The sequence below is a fragment of the Pristis pectinata genome, chromosome 25 (genome assembly GCF_009764475.1).
Source record: "Pristis pectinata isolate sPriPec2 chromosome 25, sPriPec2.1.pri, whole genome shotgun sequence".
NCBI lineage: Eukaryota > Metazoa > Chordata > Chondrichthyes > Rhinopristiformes > Pristidae > Pristis > Pristis pectinata.
The window spans coordinates 19,401,518-19,419,900 of NC_067429.1; the positions used below are offsets into that span (position 1 = coordinate 19,401,518).

Below are 18,383 nucleotides of genomic sequence, written 5' to 3' on the forward strand. Positions count from 1 at the left end.
TCCATGTCAGTCCATGAAGAGTTGACATTGTTCCCTGTGCAAGACTCCTTTTGATACTCCTGAGGAACCATTATTTAATATCCCCAGGGCAACTACTGATGGATTGCAGTCCCTCAAGGCAAATCCCATGTTTACCTTTGAAACTTTACACAGCCGACTCTTTTATGGTTCCTGAACACTCCTCCCAACCTAATCCTGAAGCCCAGGTCCACAGTGGAAGCTCTAATCTCCATAACAACCTCCAAATCCCATCTGCCCTGATCTTACTTACAGATAACCCCTACATTGCTTGCAGATATCCAGCCCTCACTTGCCGCATATCCTGGCAACATACCCTGGGACAACCCAACCCCTGCCAACTTAGCTTGCTCGTCTACCTAACCCAGGCTCCAATCCTCTGCCCTCAGCCCTCCCCTGTACAGACTCACTCCTGCATGACATATCTTCTTTTACAATAAACAGTGCAGAAACCTATCCCACTTAAGCATTTTATCATGTATGATTTTGCATAAATTTTGAAATATGTCTTCATAAAACTACCAAAAATTAACAAAGGCTGCCCAAAAAAACTATTTTTGGCATAATTTGTCATCTGCCAAAAATTAACCACTAACTTTTGCAATCATTTTTTACATAAGCTTTAAAAGAGATCAATTTTATGATAGAATAAAACATCTATTTTCTTGAATTCTTTTACAATTTGAATTTATAAGGGATGACCAATACTCTTAACAATATGCGTGCACCAGGAGATACTGGCTGAGGTATTCCTATCACTGCCCAAGTCGTGACTGCTCATTTTAATTATAAATTTGGAAACTGTGGGTCATTATGTGAAGAACAACTTTAAATGATATCAAGAATGATAAGTGGGAAACTACTGTACCATAAAATATTTACTTCTAGAATGCTTCAAAACAACTTGAGAATGAGGTCCAACTTTGAAATACCAACAAAAAATGAAGATGGCTCTCTTGTTTCCCCAGTGGCTGAGGAAGCAGTTATTACATTTAGGCCCAAAAGGCCATTGGACAAGGGGTGGGGGAATAAAGGAAAAGGGGTGTGGAAAAATGGCCAATACTCCTCTAACAACTTTTGTTGAAAGCCCATGCAAATGATTATCGTGAAATCACTTGATCATTATCCATCCATTGTTAAATAGCCTAATTACAACAATGAGCCACACAGGTGAATAATGACAGCAGGTATCAAGAGGAACTCAGCAGCACCAGATCAAGAGGCCAGCAAGGAGAATAGATCAATAAACAAATTAAAAAGGGAGAAAACTATCATGAGAAATAATGCTTTCTCTGTTTGTAAAATTCCCAGATTATGTGTTCTTGAAAAGTCCCAGAAATCTTGGTAAATTAGCCACTCAATGCATCTAAACATTGCAGAGCACCAATCTATACAGCCAGTAATAAAATGTTGACCTACTGGCCAGAACGATAGACTATTATGAAAAGATGAAAATTTAAAGTACATAGCTCAGGAAACAAGGGAAATATTCAAGCTCAGTGACAAAATGGAAAAGGGGCACAGAGTCAATTATTGGTGGTAGGAAAAGAACTATGGAAGCAGTTTGGAATTTGGCAACTGATACCAAGAGATATGCTTTCACACTGTGATCAACATATGGAACAGACTTCCATGGAGAGCACTGGAAAATGAAAATCTGACATCACGTAAAAAGCAACCAGACACCAACCTGAGCAGATTTTAGCATCCTTCTTGAGGTTCAAATTAAGGTGGGTAAAATAACCCTCTTCATAAAGAATTATTCCATAGTCTTTGTGACTGTTTAGCAGAGTATATTTCCCGTTTATCAATCAAGAGAATCAATGGGCTGCAGAGGAGTTTCTTTATTCCACACAATCATACTTTTCCCACAATCATCCATAAAATGGTTAGGGTAGGTCCAGGTAAGAAGCAATAAAATTATTCAATACTGGAACATGTTATCCTACAGATCTGTTTAATTTCCAAAACAGTGTAATCAAGACCACAACACAGAACATTAACTTTTTTCCCCCCATCAGTAAAGAGTTCTGGTTTCCAAAATTATTTTTATTAAAGTCAGTAATTTCAAACAACCCTGCATGCACATGCATTTAAACTAGTATGGGAAAAAAAATCAGTATTTGCAGATCTGCATGAAATATTAAGCAAATTCAATGTTTTGCACAGGTCACTCATCTTTCTTTTTCCCCACCCACCAACCCAACTAAATAACACATTACTTTCTATTGTTAACATACAAGGATTACATAGAGGCAACATAAATCAACTGACCAAAGAAAAAGAATCAGGATAAAAGCTGACAGGTTTAACAAGATAAGGGCAGAAAAAAAACTACTCAGAAGATAGTCAATCATGTATCCTTATGAGAAGAGATACCCTCAAATAGACATCTCTAACATTTTAAAGTCCTGCAAAATCTCATGTTTTTTTTTAAATCATGCAATACTACAATCACCAGAATATACTGTTTCCTAACTTAAGACGCCACTCTCAGCAGTCTGCTTTGAAGTGATTGCACTCGATACAATTGTCTGCCTCTTTCTCAGTTCATTCTAGGTCAATAAGAAAAGAGTTTGTAAAGCTGTTTTACTTTTCACTTTTCTTCAAGCGATATGCACAAGCTGTTCTTCTGTTAGGATGAAGTTGTAATAACTAGAGCACAATTGAGATTAGAAGCTGAGACAGCTCATAAAATTGCAAGAATTAAAACAGAAACTTATGAATCGGAGCATGAAATTAGAAAGAGACACAGATAAATATATGCATGCACAATACTGTGTAGATACATTTAAATAGAGTTAAGCGCAAGGTTATCTCTATGATGAGATGGACTCTTGACCTCACAAACTACCTTGTTATGACCTTGCATGTTATTGTTTACTTGCACTGCACTTCCCTGTAGCTGTGACACTTTACTCTGTATTCAGTTATTGTTTTTACCCTGTACTACCTCAATGCACTGTGTAATGAATTGATCTGTACGAACAGTATGCAAGACAAGAACAGTATGCAGTTGTACCTTTTTTTTTAGAAAGGATAAAAAGGCTAAGAACATCTGATAAAAAGCTAGGGTCAGTGCAAATCCAAGGCGATTTGGGGGTTCATTTAAACAGCTTGCTAAGTTGATTGAGACAAAAATCAAAAAAGCCAACAGTCCAACTAGTGGGCAAAAATATAAAAAAGGGAGGAAGTTTTACTTTGCTACCTGACAATTTCCCTGTTCCGCATCTGGAGAAGTTCATAATTTTTTGGGCACTACAGTACAAAAGGGATACATTGACATTGAGTACAACATGGAGGAACTTGGATGTTAATGGTTGTCTAAGGGTTTCAGGAGATTAAAAACTAGAATTGATGAGGATTTCAGAATTTTTCAAAGAATTGATAGTATAAAAGAAGAAAATTTCCAAGTGGGCATTAGAAGATGGTCCAAATCAGAGAAAGAATTAGTAGGAAAACAGTCTCACAAACTGTGATTAAGCTTAATCACTCCCTCATAAAAAGCAATAGATGGTTGTTTGTTGCACCATTTTAATTTACAAATCCATAAAGTGTTGCCAAAGAGTGTAATTTTTTTTAAACAAATTAGATAGATGGACTGCTGTTTGTTTTTTGCATTTATGTAATGCTTTCACACCCTTTTCAGAATGCCCCAAAAATGTGCTACAGTCAATTAAGTACTTTTGAAGCAGAACAAAATATGACACAAATAATTTGATAATTACCAAATAATGTTTGCCCTATTATATAAAATGAGAAATAAGTATCACCCAATATTCAGAGGATAATAATGCAATAGGATCTTTCACTTCCACCCAAGAGAATCTGAGGCCTTAGTTTATTGTCTCATTAAAAAGACAATATCTTCAGCAGTGCAACACTCCCTCAGCACTATACTGAAATGTCAGATGTTCAAGTCCCCAGCATGGACTTGAACCAATAATGACTGAATTAGAGGCGAGAGTGCTGACACTTAAATCGTCGAGCTGAATGGCAGAATAAGTTTGAGGTGAATAGTTTATTCCTGTTCCAGGAAATGGAATTAGGAGGGGCAAACAGAAGAATAAAGTTAAATAAAACTGGAAGTGTAAACAAAAGAGCAAGGTAAAAGAATAGAATAAAAATACATAAAAATATTAAATAAGAAAACTATCTAGTAGAGAAAAACATGGGAAGAGTAAAAATAGGGTAAGAAATATATAAATGGGAAAGATTCTGTAGTTTAAAACTGTTTTAAGGAGCAATGAACAAAAATATCTAACACACCATTTGAGCAAAATGACTGCAACTGCCCTCTCACTGCTTATTGCCATCCCCACAATAATACTTACATCATCTCCACAACACAAACCAACACACAAACTTTCCAAAAGCAAAATATTGCAGATGTGAGCAATCTAAAGCAAGGAAAATTCTAGCAAAAACGTGAGGCAGCAACTGAGGAAAAAGAAATAGAGCTAACATTTCAGGTCAATGACATGAAATTTTAACCCCATTTCTCTCACCACATTTGCTGCCCGATTTGCTTGATATTTCCAGCATTACTGTTAATTTTAATTTTCCTTCCATTAAGATCACATCCCAACAGACTCTATGCCAAAAAATGACTACATTCCACTTTGTAAGCAGGTTATAAATTTTAGTCCATTATAATTATGGATGAAGTAACATATCCACTATGTTCCTTTTCCTGCCTCTTCCTGATATTATACATTGCGCTTTGTGTATTTTTTGCATTAACTTATCATAAAGACATGCTAACTTTGCAACATGCCCACGAGACTCGCTTAGAAGACTCAGGATTTCACATCACTTTGCAACATGCTCATAACGGCCAAATCTCTTTTTTATCCTCTCTCCATTAAGTGTAGCTTGCTGCTCTTAAACCAGGGGTATGTTTTTAAACAAGGCAATATTTCTGGTGTGCAACTTCTACTGTAAACCTTAACTCTAACATTTTCTAATATTGATAGCAACATCCTGCTAAACAAATCAAAACTGGTTCAAAATAAACAAATACAGAAGTTTAGAAAGTTTTGTACAGAAGGTAGCTGATATAACCACAGTAAAATTTAGATGGAGAAATGAAATATAGACAAATAGATAAAAACCAAAAGCTTTAAAATTTGTTCAAACGTTCAAAACAGAAATGTCACCCAAGTCTATTTTAGATTCATGAAGGAAGCACAGTGGGAAATTACACGTTACACCTCTGTTTAAAAAGAGAGGGTTAAACCGAGTAACAATAGCCCTGACAACCCTACGTCTCTGGCGAGAAAACTTCACAAGCTCATAATCTGACAGAAAAGTAAGGTAAATTGACGAAGCTGATAATAAAGGATATGAAATCTTGCATTTTAAAAATGATGGCTCCGAGTTCAAATGAAGCAACACTAAACCCAAGTCAAAAAACTGGTTACAGCTCAGCTAAACAATTTAGAGAGAATGCCATAGCCTCAAAAAGGATGCAGAAATTTGCTTGAATGGCATCAGGGATTAAAAGTTTTAAATATGTAGAGACTAGAGCAGCCATATTGCTCTTTTCGCAGCAAACAGAAAAAAAACACAAGGAGAAATTTAGTGAGATGTTCAAGATTATGAAGGGTTTTAATTAAGTCGATTGAAAGAAATTGTCCATGGCAGGACAAGGGAAAAACAAAGATTTTAAAATGATTTTGCAACTTTCAAAAGGGAACCGTACATATAGTCGAAAAACAAAAAAAAACGCAGAGCAATGGGAAAGAGCATGGGTGTGAACTAACTGAATAGTTCTTTCAAAGGGTTGATAAGAGACATGATGGGATTATGGACTTCTGTGCTTGTGCTCCAAAATTCAATGGTTCCGTGGATCTAAATGCAGATGCTCTCAACACCAAAATATTATACCGTAAGTGCACTTGCTTATAGAATTTGATCTGGAGCACAAATGTAAATGTAACTTTGGAAAACAAAACACTTGCATAAAGAATTTACACCATTAATTTTCAATCCAAAGATATTTAGTCTGATATTCAAACAGACTGACACAATCCCAAACCAAAGTAGACACTTTGCAATCTCTTTTGGCGTTTATTTTACCCTGACAATTTAAGAATAAACATTGTTAAAAGTAATTTTACTAACAGTCCTGCTTCCAAATTACCATTTTAAAAACATGAAATTTCATTCTCTTACTACTGTATTCTTAACCCTACTTCCCCCTTCCCCAAACATATAGATAGACACAATTGTCCATACCTGCCTCCTTCGATCACTGTCCATTTACTCACTAGGCTTCCACTTCACCTTGTTAGGATGCTTCCTGAGGGAACACAATCGGCATGGTATGACTGCAACAGTGAAAACATGCCCCATACATGGTTCCTAACTCTGCATGAACATATAAACTAGAGGAGTAGACGTAGGGTTATTTGATAGCAGTGATGATGAGAACAGCATTTTCAACTAGGCTACTAACTAGATGAGGGAAAACTACTGGCCATATTTTAACACTTAATTCAAGACTATTAGATATCAGGACACAATTCTTTTCCCAGTAAATAAGAGACCTCTGGAATAGGCTCTAGGGCAATGAAACAGCATTTCATCAAATTCCTTCAAGCAAGCACTAATCCAGTTTCTGGCTGAAAAAGAGATCATTTTCAGGACCAGAGTAATTGCCAAAGACAATTTCACTTTCATAAGTCCATGTTAACTCTGCCCAATTATTTTTGCTATTTTCTTCTTAAGTAATTTACAAGATATGGACATCACTCACCACCTATTGCTCTTTCTTCGGTGTCCTATTAGAATCTAATATTAGCAATGTGATAATTTTCATTATTAATGCAAAGTTACAAGCTAAAACTAAATAAGAAACTTGTCAATTAAATTAAGATTCTCACATAGAAACTCATACACAAGAAATGGTATTGTATGAATCACAAAAGAATTAATTGATTCCATAATACAACTGATTTTAGTGCTTTGGCACAACATCTAAATATGTATTTATAAAATGAATTCACTTAATTCCAGTAAGATGGACCCAAATTCCGCAGATAAACCCAACCTTGCAAAAATGAATTTAAACCAAAGGGAAGGTTGCATGGATTTTTTGACTTTGATGTAATCCTTCATTAATATTTGGTGTGAAATATGATTTAAGTTATCGGAATATGAATATTGGTTAATTACATTTATACATCAACAGGCAACAAAATAGTTCTGTATAAATTTCTGAACAATGGATAACTCCAAGTATTGTTAGTATTAATCAGTCAACAGGAAGCTCAAATCCCCAAGGGGTTTTGTGGCAGGACTATCATGAGAATTTGTGGTAGCAATTAAATGAATATGGAACACCGAGACATCTGTTTGGTTAACTTCAGAGATAAATCAATGAAATTTCCCTAAAGTTAAAGGCCTCCAACATACTTATAAAGGTTTGATAAACGAATAGTGGTTCCTGGTAACTGAGATTAGACAAATAGCCGTAACCTTGAAATCACTGTAACTTTGAAGTACAGTGCATGGATAAACAAAACCAAAACACAGGAATAACTGATTCTGAAAACTTCAGCAAAAATCCTTTGGATTACCAAAAAAATATGAAAAAAAAGTACACTCTTGCAAGAATTACCATGCAATAACTGATGACCTTAAGACTTTATAAATGACATTTTTAACACTTCAGTGTTGTACATTTCGGCAGCAAGTTCCATATATGTAGCATCTCTAAAGTAGCAAACAACTGAAGGCACTTTACAAGAATGTTAGCAAATAAAAAAAGATGCCCCATGAAATAAGATGTACAGAGGTTGACCTAAATTTTGTTAAAAGTTGTATCGTGAAGAAGGAAATTGCTGAGCTCTGGGATTGGCAGCTGAAGGAAGGTGTTGCTGCCAAGTGTGAAGTGATTAAATGCAAAGATAAGGAAGGATACAAACTTAAAGCTAGAGCATATATCTTAGAGGGATACAAGCCACAGAGGTAATAGAGAATTTTAAAATTACGCCATTACTTAACCAGGAACTTACGTAAATCAGTAAGCACAGAGGTAATAGACAAAACAGAACTTAATGAAAATCTGGAGCAATTTTGTATCTCCTTCAATTTGGTTTACAGACAGTTTAACAGGGAATGCAAGCCAGTGACATACTGATGAAATCCGGAGGTAACAAAGGCATGGATGAAGGCTTCAGTAGCAAATGAGTTTACGTACAGTCCCACCTAGCTCAATGACAGTGAAGAGGTGCTGGAAGAGTTTGAAAAGGAATAAATTAATATCACAATAAAATAAAGCAAATGACCTCCTGCTGTACAATGATTAGATAAAAGTATAGCACAATCCAACTGAAATATTCTGTCAATTTAAAATTGACAAAAATCCTTCGTTTCTCCTCAGACGAGAGGATTTCTAGAACAGCTGCAGTAATGGCTATTTTTATCATTAAAACTCACCTAAACATTTTATAACTACATCTACAACACCTTTAACACCAGAAGCATAATACTGATACAAGACTACAACATTCTCATATGCACATATCAGCAATGTGGGAATCGTGTCTATGGGCATGAAGATAATAATAACCACTCCTCCTACCCCTTATATGATATTATTTATACAGTCAGGTCTCCCTACATCAGTCTCATTACTTCAGCACTCCGTCTCTTTCCAAATGAAAGCCATTCTATTACCAAAAGTGTTGAACTTAAGAGTACATTACAATTTTATTATTGCTACATGGCCAGTCCTCATATTTCTAAGTTAGTCCCATCACAAAGCAGGTCTCTCTCGTGCTAGGATTATTGATTTTTTAAAAATCAAAAACACTGCTTTCTTCAGTCTTACGTGGATCCTACACTACAAATAATTTTAAAGTTGGAAGCCACATGAATCCTTTGGTTGGAAGGTTGTGCTATGCAATCAGAGGCTTCTAAATGTGCAGAATGCAATATTTTAACGCAAACATACAGATTGTTTGGGAGAAAAGCTGGTAAAACTTAACATTTAGTAAAATATTTACTATATTTTACTACAGAAACTCTTGTTCCCGTGGTCATCTTCACTCACATCCATGTATTTGTCAAATGTGCCTTTATTTCATTCATAAATATGACAGTTGCTTATGTCCAATTTACTTGGCGTACATACATTCCAAAATTATTCTACTTAGAACAAGACCAAGACTATGGATGCTTTTTTTTTGCAGTAATGTTTGCTGTTACATATAAAATATCCAGCACATTACCTCCAGATTATTGAGTACAGACTCACTTTGGGAAACTTGTGAAAGCAGGTGAATAAGCATAACAAGTAAAATTGCAACAGCTGTGAATACTTCAGAAAAATAGGAATCTCAATCTTTAAAATTTGAGCTCAGTATTTATCTAAAGGAAAAGATAACATGTGAATTGTCACCAATTTCAGAGATTATATGCAATGTGAACATCATTACTGTACTCTACAACTATGTTCAGCTTTAACACCAATAAACCAAACTTATGTAATGCAGACAACTGAACAGGAACTTTAAAGCTAAATGTAAGACTTACAAGCATTGTTGGAATAATGGTGAAGCGAAACATGCAGATCTTTATTTTGTGTACAGCCTTCCTTTCTAAACACTGTGATTTAGATGTTACATTTAGGAAAAGATACATTTCCTTTGATAGTTATCAATGCAATCTGTGATTCAGAAACAGCTCGACATGCCTGTTCTTCTAGAAGTAGCATCTCTCTACCAATGCACTAATTTGTTCATATAAAGTACAAAACTAATCCAATTGCATTAGAATCACAATCTCAATTTTTACAACCAGGTGGCCTTGTGTGAAGAACAATGCTGTTACCTTCACCACATATGAACTAACACTTGCATGCTTTCTATAAGTAAAGAAGTGGAGATGGGGGTATATGGAACAGCAGTGATGAACCATTTACACTCTCTTGAGCTTGCTCTTTCATTCAGTGAGATCACAGCCAATGTGTGATCTAAATCTGTAAACCTGTCTTTGCCCGACATACCTTAATAGATTAATGCTGAAAAATCTAAGTTTAAATCAACAGATGACCTACAATAAAATTTTCATTTGTGAAAGAGATAGCCAAATTTCTACCATTTTGCGAAAGGGTTTCCAATTTTGGTTCTAGACTACATTCCAGCACTATCTTAGAGACAGTCTTATGAACATTAAATAACGTCAAGGAAGGAGACATTGTGGAACTTTAAAATTTCTGAAGTTTCAGGATTGGAAGAAAAGTTCAAAACCTCATCATCATTAGAAGAAACAAACCATGTAATCGAAATAAAGCTAGTGCTGGGAGGACCAGAGAATGGACACATGATGCACAGATTGGGGGAAGGGCTTGGGAAATCAGAGACAGGAGAAGCAAATGTGAAAAGCAACTTGAAAGTGTACACTGGAGAGTTTTCAAGTTGATACCCCCAAATAAGGCAAATGGCACTACAGAGTCGACTAGTTTGTGAACAGTAGAAGTGAAGGACAACAAAGAGACAAATGGAAAATTCCGGCAACATGCTAATAATAGCAGTGATCCAAGTTCCAGCAGCAAGTGCAAGAACAGTAGGATGAATGTAGTTATGTTAAGATGTGAAAGAAAGTATTTTCAATAATTGAGAAGTAAGGAAGGAAGGTCTGCTTGAAGTACATTGACATCCATCCTTCATGGAATTGTTAAACACATTATCTAGAGCATATATGTCCAGGATCAGCATGCTGTGATTAACAAAAACTCAGAAGCAAAGCAAACAGGAAAAATAGTCTCAACAATCATTCAGGTAAAAAGAAGAAAGGGCAGTTTCAGATGAATATTGAATCTTACAAACATATGTTGAAAGTGAGGATGATTGAGCAAATAAAAAGGTACAAGAAATGAATAGTCAGCAATATTCTAAACTTTGCATCCTTCAGCATTAACAAGGGAAGACAGAAACAACAAACCCTTGAGTAGTCCATATGGAAATAATGGCATTGCTATCAAAGGGACAGATGTCCCTTAAGGGATAACTCTAGACATAAAATACCAGAGACCAGAGCAAAACAAAAACAAATGAGGCAGCAACTGTGATAAATAGAGATAAACACTGCAGAGGTAGCAGCATATTGAACAGGCTTGCTTTGTGCCCAACTTCATGAAGGATTACAATGCAGGTTCCACTACTGTCACATCACTTACTATGTAAAAAGGATGGAGCCAACTGACAGGAATACAACTCTATAGTAACTTAGTACAGTGGTCCTCAAACTGGACTCCACAGGCTGTCAAAGATATGTGGTACAGTTTACATCAACAAACTTGTAACAAGATCTGGGCACATGACGAACAAAAAGAAAAATCAGAATATGAAATTGCAGGCAAGTACAGAATTTACTGTCCATCTCCAATTGCCCTTGAGAAGATGGTGGTGAGCTGCCTTCTTGACACTCAGCAGTTCTGGGAAAAGTAATCCCACGGTGCACTTCAGTCAACAGTTCAGAACTGTGACCCAGCAATGATCAACAACCAGAGATACATTTCCAAGTCAGGATGGTATGCAATTTGGAAAGAAACCTGCAGGCTGTAGTGTTCCCATGCACCTGTAACTCTCGTCTTTCTTGTTGGTGGATGCTGCAGGTTTGGGAGGTGCTGGTGGAGTACCTAGGTGAGCAACTGCAGTTTTTTTTATTGTAGATAGTTCATAATGCTACCATTGTACACCAGAACCAGAGAGAATGAACGTTTAGGGTAGTTGATGGGAATACAGATCAAACTGGCTGCTTTCTCCTGAGGGGTAGTGAGCTTCTGGACAGTTATTAGTGCTACACTCATCCATGCATATGGAGAGTGTTCTATCAGGCCCCTGATTTGTGCATTGTAGATGGTGGAAAGGCAGTGAGGTGCCAGGACGCAAGTCACTCACTGCGGGATACCCAGCCTCTCACCTGCTCTTGTAGCAACTGGCTGCTCCAATCAATTTTCTGGTCAATGGTTACTCCCAGGCCATTGTTGGAGGACTTAATGACGGGAATGTCATTGAATGTTGAGAATGTGCGGCTGGACACACTTTCTCCCTCCCTCTCATTCAAATTTCAGCAAACATCACCACTTTTAGCTTTATGATGGAAGGAAGATCATTAATGAAGAACTGAAGATGGCTGGGCCAAGGAACTCTTGCAGTTATGTCCCAAAGCTAGGTTATGGTTGTTGAAGGTCAATCAAGTATCTTCCTATGGCTGAACAATTATTGATCATTCATAGCCCCATCACATTGACAGGGGAATATGACTGAAAATGACACTATACTAATATTCAAGGAAGATTTAATCCAATCGCCAACAGGAATGTATAATTCATGTCTCTAAGCTGACATGCTGCAGGGTTTGTGCTATTTTCACCAAAAGCTATAAATGAAAGTTGTAGGCTGCAGTTATTCCTCCAATTTCCATCTGCTAGGCAAAGGTAAGCTTGCTGAATGTTGATGTAATTACATGTATAAATACGCTGTGCGATGGTGAATAGAATCCAGAAATGCCCACACCAATTTCCTGATGGGCAGGACTTCCTCCAGAAATGGATACCACTGCATTAAAATGGATGTGCTAAATAAATTGCATGTGTAATTTGTGCATTAGAAGTCCAATTTCTAGCCTGTTTGCAGCCTTCAAGAAGCCACTTAAATTAAACTGTTTTAGGTACAAGGACTCAAATACATAATAGAGTGTAAATATTTTCAGTTTCCTGAATTCAGTGCACTTATGTTCAGTAATGAGAAAGTGGTTTTGTATTTTTTTTAAATTATCTTCAATTATTTATAATTGGGTTATTAACAGTGAGGAGAAACTGATAAAAATGCTTTCAATTTAAAACCATCTTGATAAACTCATCTGCAACTTTAATAAAAAAAATCAAACTGCACCAAATGTAAATACATCACAGAATCAGTCCAGATTTTTATAAATTGCATTTTAAAATGCTGCCCAATAAAATTGCTTCAAAAGGGTCCAAGTGGTACTTTAAGAAAAAAAACACACCAACAAAACTGTTGCAATTTGTAGCATAATATGGCCAGATCATCCAAACTACCCAAAGCAGAAATTCTTATCCAACATGCCAAACTACTGCAAAGCAGCAATCAACTGTCCACTGCATCAGTCATACCCTATCTTGAGGCTGGTGTCTGGTGATCAAAGCACACATTCAAGTTCAAGAAGCACAAAGGTGCTCAGACCTGAAATATATACACAAGGCCTGGAGAAACCACCAAGTCAGATCATCAAATCATTTCAGAGTTCCTCTGTCAAGTCTTCCATCCCCATAAACATTGACTTATCCACAATTCTACTGCCAGCACCAAAGTCCTGCCTCACCAAATCTTTGCAGACTTGCAAGCATTCACCAACACCTTAAACATAAACTTACTTATGTTTAAATATCTTCACAGCATTACCATTCCTTACTTTTGCAATGCAGAAGGTATAGCCTCAATTTAAGGTTATCTGGCCCTGGCCTTCAGTTTAACCATCCCACCTTCATCCCACCATTGACATGCATCTTTCACTTATTCTCATCTATACGTTCTGGAATTCAAAGTAAAAAAAATCATCTGCCCCCATCCTTTTGAATTAAAGCCCACCACTATGACCTTCCTTTAGTTCCCTTCTTTGCATCAGATTACATCTAAGAATGACGTGCTGCTTTAAAACACAATGCATAATAGCATGTTGTTGATAATGAAAGGAGGAATCAAAGTATTGTATAAATCTCAAAAATATTAGAAAGATAACATATGATTTGTATTAGGTAAATTTAAGATAATGATTCAAATTAAAGTGAAAGGGTAGGTCAGGTTTAAAGTTGGTGCATCTCCTAAAATCAAGAAATTTTCACCAGGAGAGAAATTCTATGTAGTTGCCACATGGAGATAGAGTTTAAGAAAAACATGAAAAGAGAATACATTTCTTGTAAAATGAATTTCCACATTCATTTCTAAATATCTTAATCTAATATATTGTACACAGGAAATAATGGGATGAGATAGTAGACAGCACAAGGGCAAGAGAGGAATCAAGGAGTACAAGGACTGATAGTGAATTGTAACTTTAGGAGCAAGATAATGTTGTTAAGAGTGTGGGACGAGAGCCTGATTTTAGGGATAACCAATTACATATTCTTTATTTCAGAGAACTGGCATTACAGGTAGCCATTAGCTTGTCACTTTGTTTTGCTTTGATCAGTCCAATGTCTGGCAAACACTATACAAATTACACTGTTTGAAAGTTTTCAAAGATACTAACAAAGAAAGAAAAATTTTGTTCCTGACTTTAACAGCATCCTCTTATAGCTCAAGACTGTAACATTACTCAACCTTGTCAAAGTGTCTTTCAACAACACATCCTCTAACTTTTAAGCGATTCATAAACCTCAGAACCTACTTCAGTCAAAACAATTTCTGTTCTTATCTTTAACACCATCTAATTTTGGGCTGGAACTTTCACAACGTTGTTTGCAAGTGAAAAACATTACTCCATAAACACAGTGAAAGTATAACCATACTCTTCTCCCAATCGTCCATGTAGTTCAGTAAATTCAGCCATCTTGGAATGACAATCAAACCGCGTGTACAACTTTTTACAGACCACATTACCTAATTCAGATACAGGCTCCACAGGCTGATAAATAAAATCAAATTTTAGCTCTATCCTGAAACAGGTAGCACCAAAAAATCTAAGATTTGCAGTATTATCCTCTAACAAAAGTTACAGCTGTAACTGTGACCCATCGCATTCCAAGTCAAACAGTGATGCATTCCAAAGCAACATATCACACCCAAATTGATAAGGCTTCCAAACAAGAACCAAAGTTACAACATATGAATGACATTACATGCACAGAGGATGAATTCCACACCAATGCCAATGATAGCTGTTTACTAACAAGAGAATGCTAGGGGTCTAGAAACTATGGTCAAGAGACTGGCAGAAGTAGAAATCTTCATCACTTTTTAAACAGTACTTAGATGAATTGCTGAAGAGCCCTGACATGCAGGGCTATGAACCTGGTGCTGGAAACTGGGAATAAATTGTGTAGTTCTTCTTTGTTAAATAGTATCAACAATTCCATGAAGCCATTGTTGATTCCTTCTTCCCAGCATACTGAACACCTGGAAAACCAAGGTCCTTCACTAATCAACCCCCACTGTCCATGAAGTGACACATGATCCCATATTCTGGGATCTACCTCTCAGTGAGCACATACATTGATGAGAGAATCCATCATCGCCTCCATCACCTTTGACTGTCTGTAGAAGAGCATACGAAGATCAAGACCTCAACCCAGCACCAGAGAGAAGCATTGATTCCCACCCTTAGATAGATACAGTTCAAAGATATGAACAACTTACAAAAAGCACCATTATCAATGCCATTGCAAAATCTTTCAAGGCTACTGGCAGTATAGGCCACCCAACGTCAGTATTCTCCATCCACTGCATAAAGGTTCTAATCAAGTTCAATCAGCTCTGATGGACAAACGATATTTATCAGATAATATAAATAAAGACATCAGATTGCCAAAACAAGTTCTCTTCTAAGATCCAATGTAACAAGTGATTCCCAAAAGGGAAAATGCTTCAATAACATTCTCAAAGCCTCCTTAAAAGCAGCGAAGAGCTTGGTTGATTCAAGGAATCCTTGGTCCTACACTGCTCAAACTGACAGTGAATAAAAAAGGTATGAAGCACCACAAGTCTCTCTGACAGGAATACATAGAGGCAAAGCACTAACAGCTGAAGGAGTGTACCACAATTCATATAACTCACCTGTCCCAATCACAGCAGTCTACCAATTACAGATAACATTGGTAACCTCAGAAGCATAGTGGAAAGTAAGCCATCTTCTAATCTCAGCAACACCCAAGTACAAAAGGCTGTCAGATATTTACTGTATAGAGAAGTTCACTCCACTAACTCCAAGAACTGACTGTTACACCTATGCCTCCATCAGAAAACTGAACATGGCAAAGGCCTGATGTATCAGATGCTATCTCCCAGCAATCTTAACCTCAAAGAAGACCGTTACCAGCTTTCATTCATCAGGCAAGGCATTTTTTAGTACTTACTTCAAGGAGGAAAAACACTTTATGAAAATTCTTAGCAGCATAACTCAGAGCAAAATGCTAAAATAGAATGCCACACATATCCATTGCAGTACTTAGAAAGTGTTGCATTGTCAGAGATGCATTCTTTCATGTGGCTTCCTTTGCTTTCTCAATTAGATGCAAAAATTTATGACACTTTTTTCTAACCAGTTAATTCTCATTTTCAAACCAATATTTATTTCTCAGTCAATTTCACAATCAACAGATTAGTTCATCATTGCTCTTTGTGGGAGCTTGCAATGCATAAACTGGCTATACTGCTCCTTTCATTACAGTGAGGATTGCACTTCACAAATGCTCAATTGGGTGCACAAAACACCTCCGAACATCCCGAAGATGCGAAATGCACTACTTAAATGCAAGTTTATTTTAAATCCACCTGACCACAGGTGAACAAACACCACATCTTTAAACAAAAATGAACTAGAATGGTGAGTTAGAAATATGACATTCATTACAAATTTGGAGCCTAAAGATGATGAGCCATAACCAGGCTCGTCAAGGGCAAGATTGTAATAAAAAATAAAATATGGTTGACACCAAAGATGAGAAGCGAGCAGAAAATTATACAATCGCCGTGTTTGCAAGAAAAGTCAGTGGAGATAATGGCCTGAAACTCATTTTTGCTTATTTGTTTCACGTTGTCAAGAACTTTACATTTTAAATGGAACTGGGTATATGCAGAATCACAAAATGTACTACACTGTTTATACGAATGTACAAAATGTCAACCAACGGGCTTTAAAGCTACAGTGTCTTCCACGATGCCTAAAAATGTAAAAGAGAAAGAATACTACTCAAAAGAATTCTGGAATTAGTTGTAGAGACGTATCCACTGATTGCCTACGTACAACTATATTGAACTACACATGGGGCAACATTGATAACAAAGGTAAATCACATCAAAAGTTCATGGTCACGAAATTGAGACTCAATTGCATCAAACAAAAAGTCCAATGCACCGGATATTAAAATGACTCGAAACCTGGATCCTTGTTTTAAATTGCAAATTATTACCGGAAATGTGTCCCTATCGCTGACAGCCTTGCTCCAAGGTTATGAGCTTATGTCGACTACATGCACCAACTGCAGTTTCACGTCTGCTGCACGCAACAACATCTCGCAATTATCACGCAATGCCATTCGCTTTGCGTTGCTGGGATTTGGGAGCTGCTTGGTGCACTGCTCGGCCCGCCCCAGCCCCCACTACTCAGCAGCTGCCACTAGGTTTTTTTTTGCACGAACCGCTTCCATTCTCCAGCAAAACCCGAGGGCGGAACCAACAACCATCCCCCTGAACCAATCAGGTGGCGGATTGGGCGCTGAGCGACAGGCGCCCCGCCAATCGGAGGAGAGAAGGGGCGGGACAGACGGCAGCGGCATATTCGCGGGCCCCGGGCGCAAAGGCAGCGGCTTCTGGTGCTTCCCGCGGGCCGAGGGGCTACCAGGCCCGGGGACCGCGCTGTCCCGCCGGCGGGCGGCTGGCCGGCGCGGCGGCGGCGCTGGGGGACGGGGGGTCCGGAGGTCGATGAGGCGCGAAGCCGGGGGTGGGGGGGGTGGGTGGTGAGCGGGGGAAACGCAGCGATCGGGACGGCGGGGGGAGCCCATCGGCGGGGCGGCGGTGTGTGGGGCGCGGTGGCCTCCGCGACGCCCACCTTCCTGCGCGGCATCCTTCGCCGCCGCCGCCTCCCGCTCCGACTCCCGCTCCGGCCCCGGCTCCGACTCACACACTCGGCCGCCACTCGTGCCGTTGACCGTTGTTGTTTTCTGCCACTTCCGGCACACAACCGGAAACCAACCGCCCTGCTCCTCCGGGCGATACAGACCCAGTGTCCTCTCTGAGCGTTTGGTTCCTGTTTCACGGCCAGGGGACGGAACAAACGGTGTGGAGTCACATTACTGTTGCAGACATCCAATTTACAAATTAAACTGTACTTCTTTCATTTAGTTTTCCCATACATTGTAATCCATTATATATTAAAGGAGCAACCTTGAATCCTGCAGGGGAGAATGCTGTTCGTCTGATGGTTTTGCTTTTGATCATGAACTTCCAATTTGTACATTATAATCACACATTTTCACTTATAGAACAGATTAAACATGTGCCACTTATTAAGTTACAGCCATTCACCATAAATAAAGTCTATATTATACCAAATGTGCAGGGTACCAGTATCAATTGTTTGTTTGAATGAGGTTGCAAATCATTTCACAACTA

At 37.9% G+C, this 18,383-nt stretch overlaps 1 protein-coding gene across 3 annotated transcripts in view; it reads right to left on the reverse strand.

Annotated features, from left to right (window-relative positions):
• The window catches only part of kat7b (K(lysine) acetyltransferase 7b), a 58,412-nt gene extending 40,433 nt beyond the window's left edge, over window positions 1-17,979 (reverse strand). Inside the window, exons 1-2 of one of the 3 annotated variants that reach the window (XM_052038760.1) lie at window positions 17,821-17,969; window positions 6,259-6,322 (exon numbers count right to left, since the gene is read on the reverse strand). In XM_052038760.1, the coding sequence (XP_051894720.1) occupies window positions 6,259-6,282 (24 nt within the window). In that variant the 5' untranslated portion in view covers window positions 6,283-6,322; window positions 17,821-17,969. Of the gene's footprint in view, window positions 1-6,258; window positions 6,323-17,182; window positions 17,366-17,820 lie in introns of those variants that run through there. The other 2 variants (XM_052038762.1, XM_052038763.1) reach the window with 2 other exon arrangements.
• Window positions 17,980-18,383: the final 404 nt, after the last annotated feature.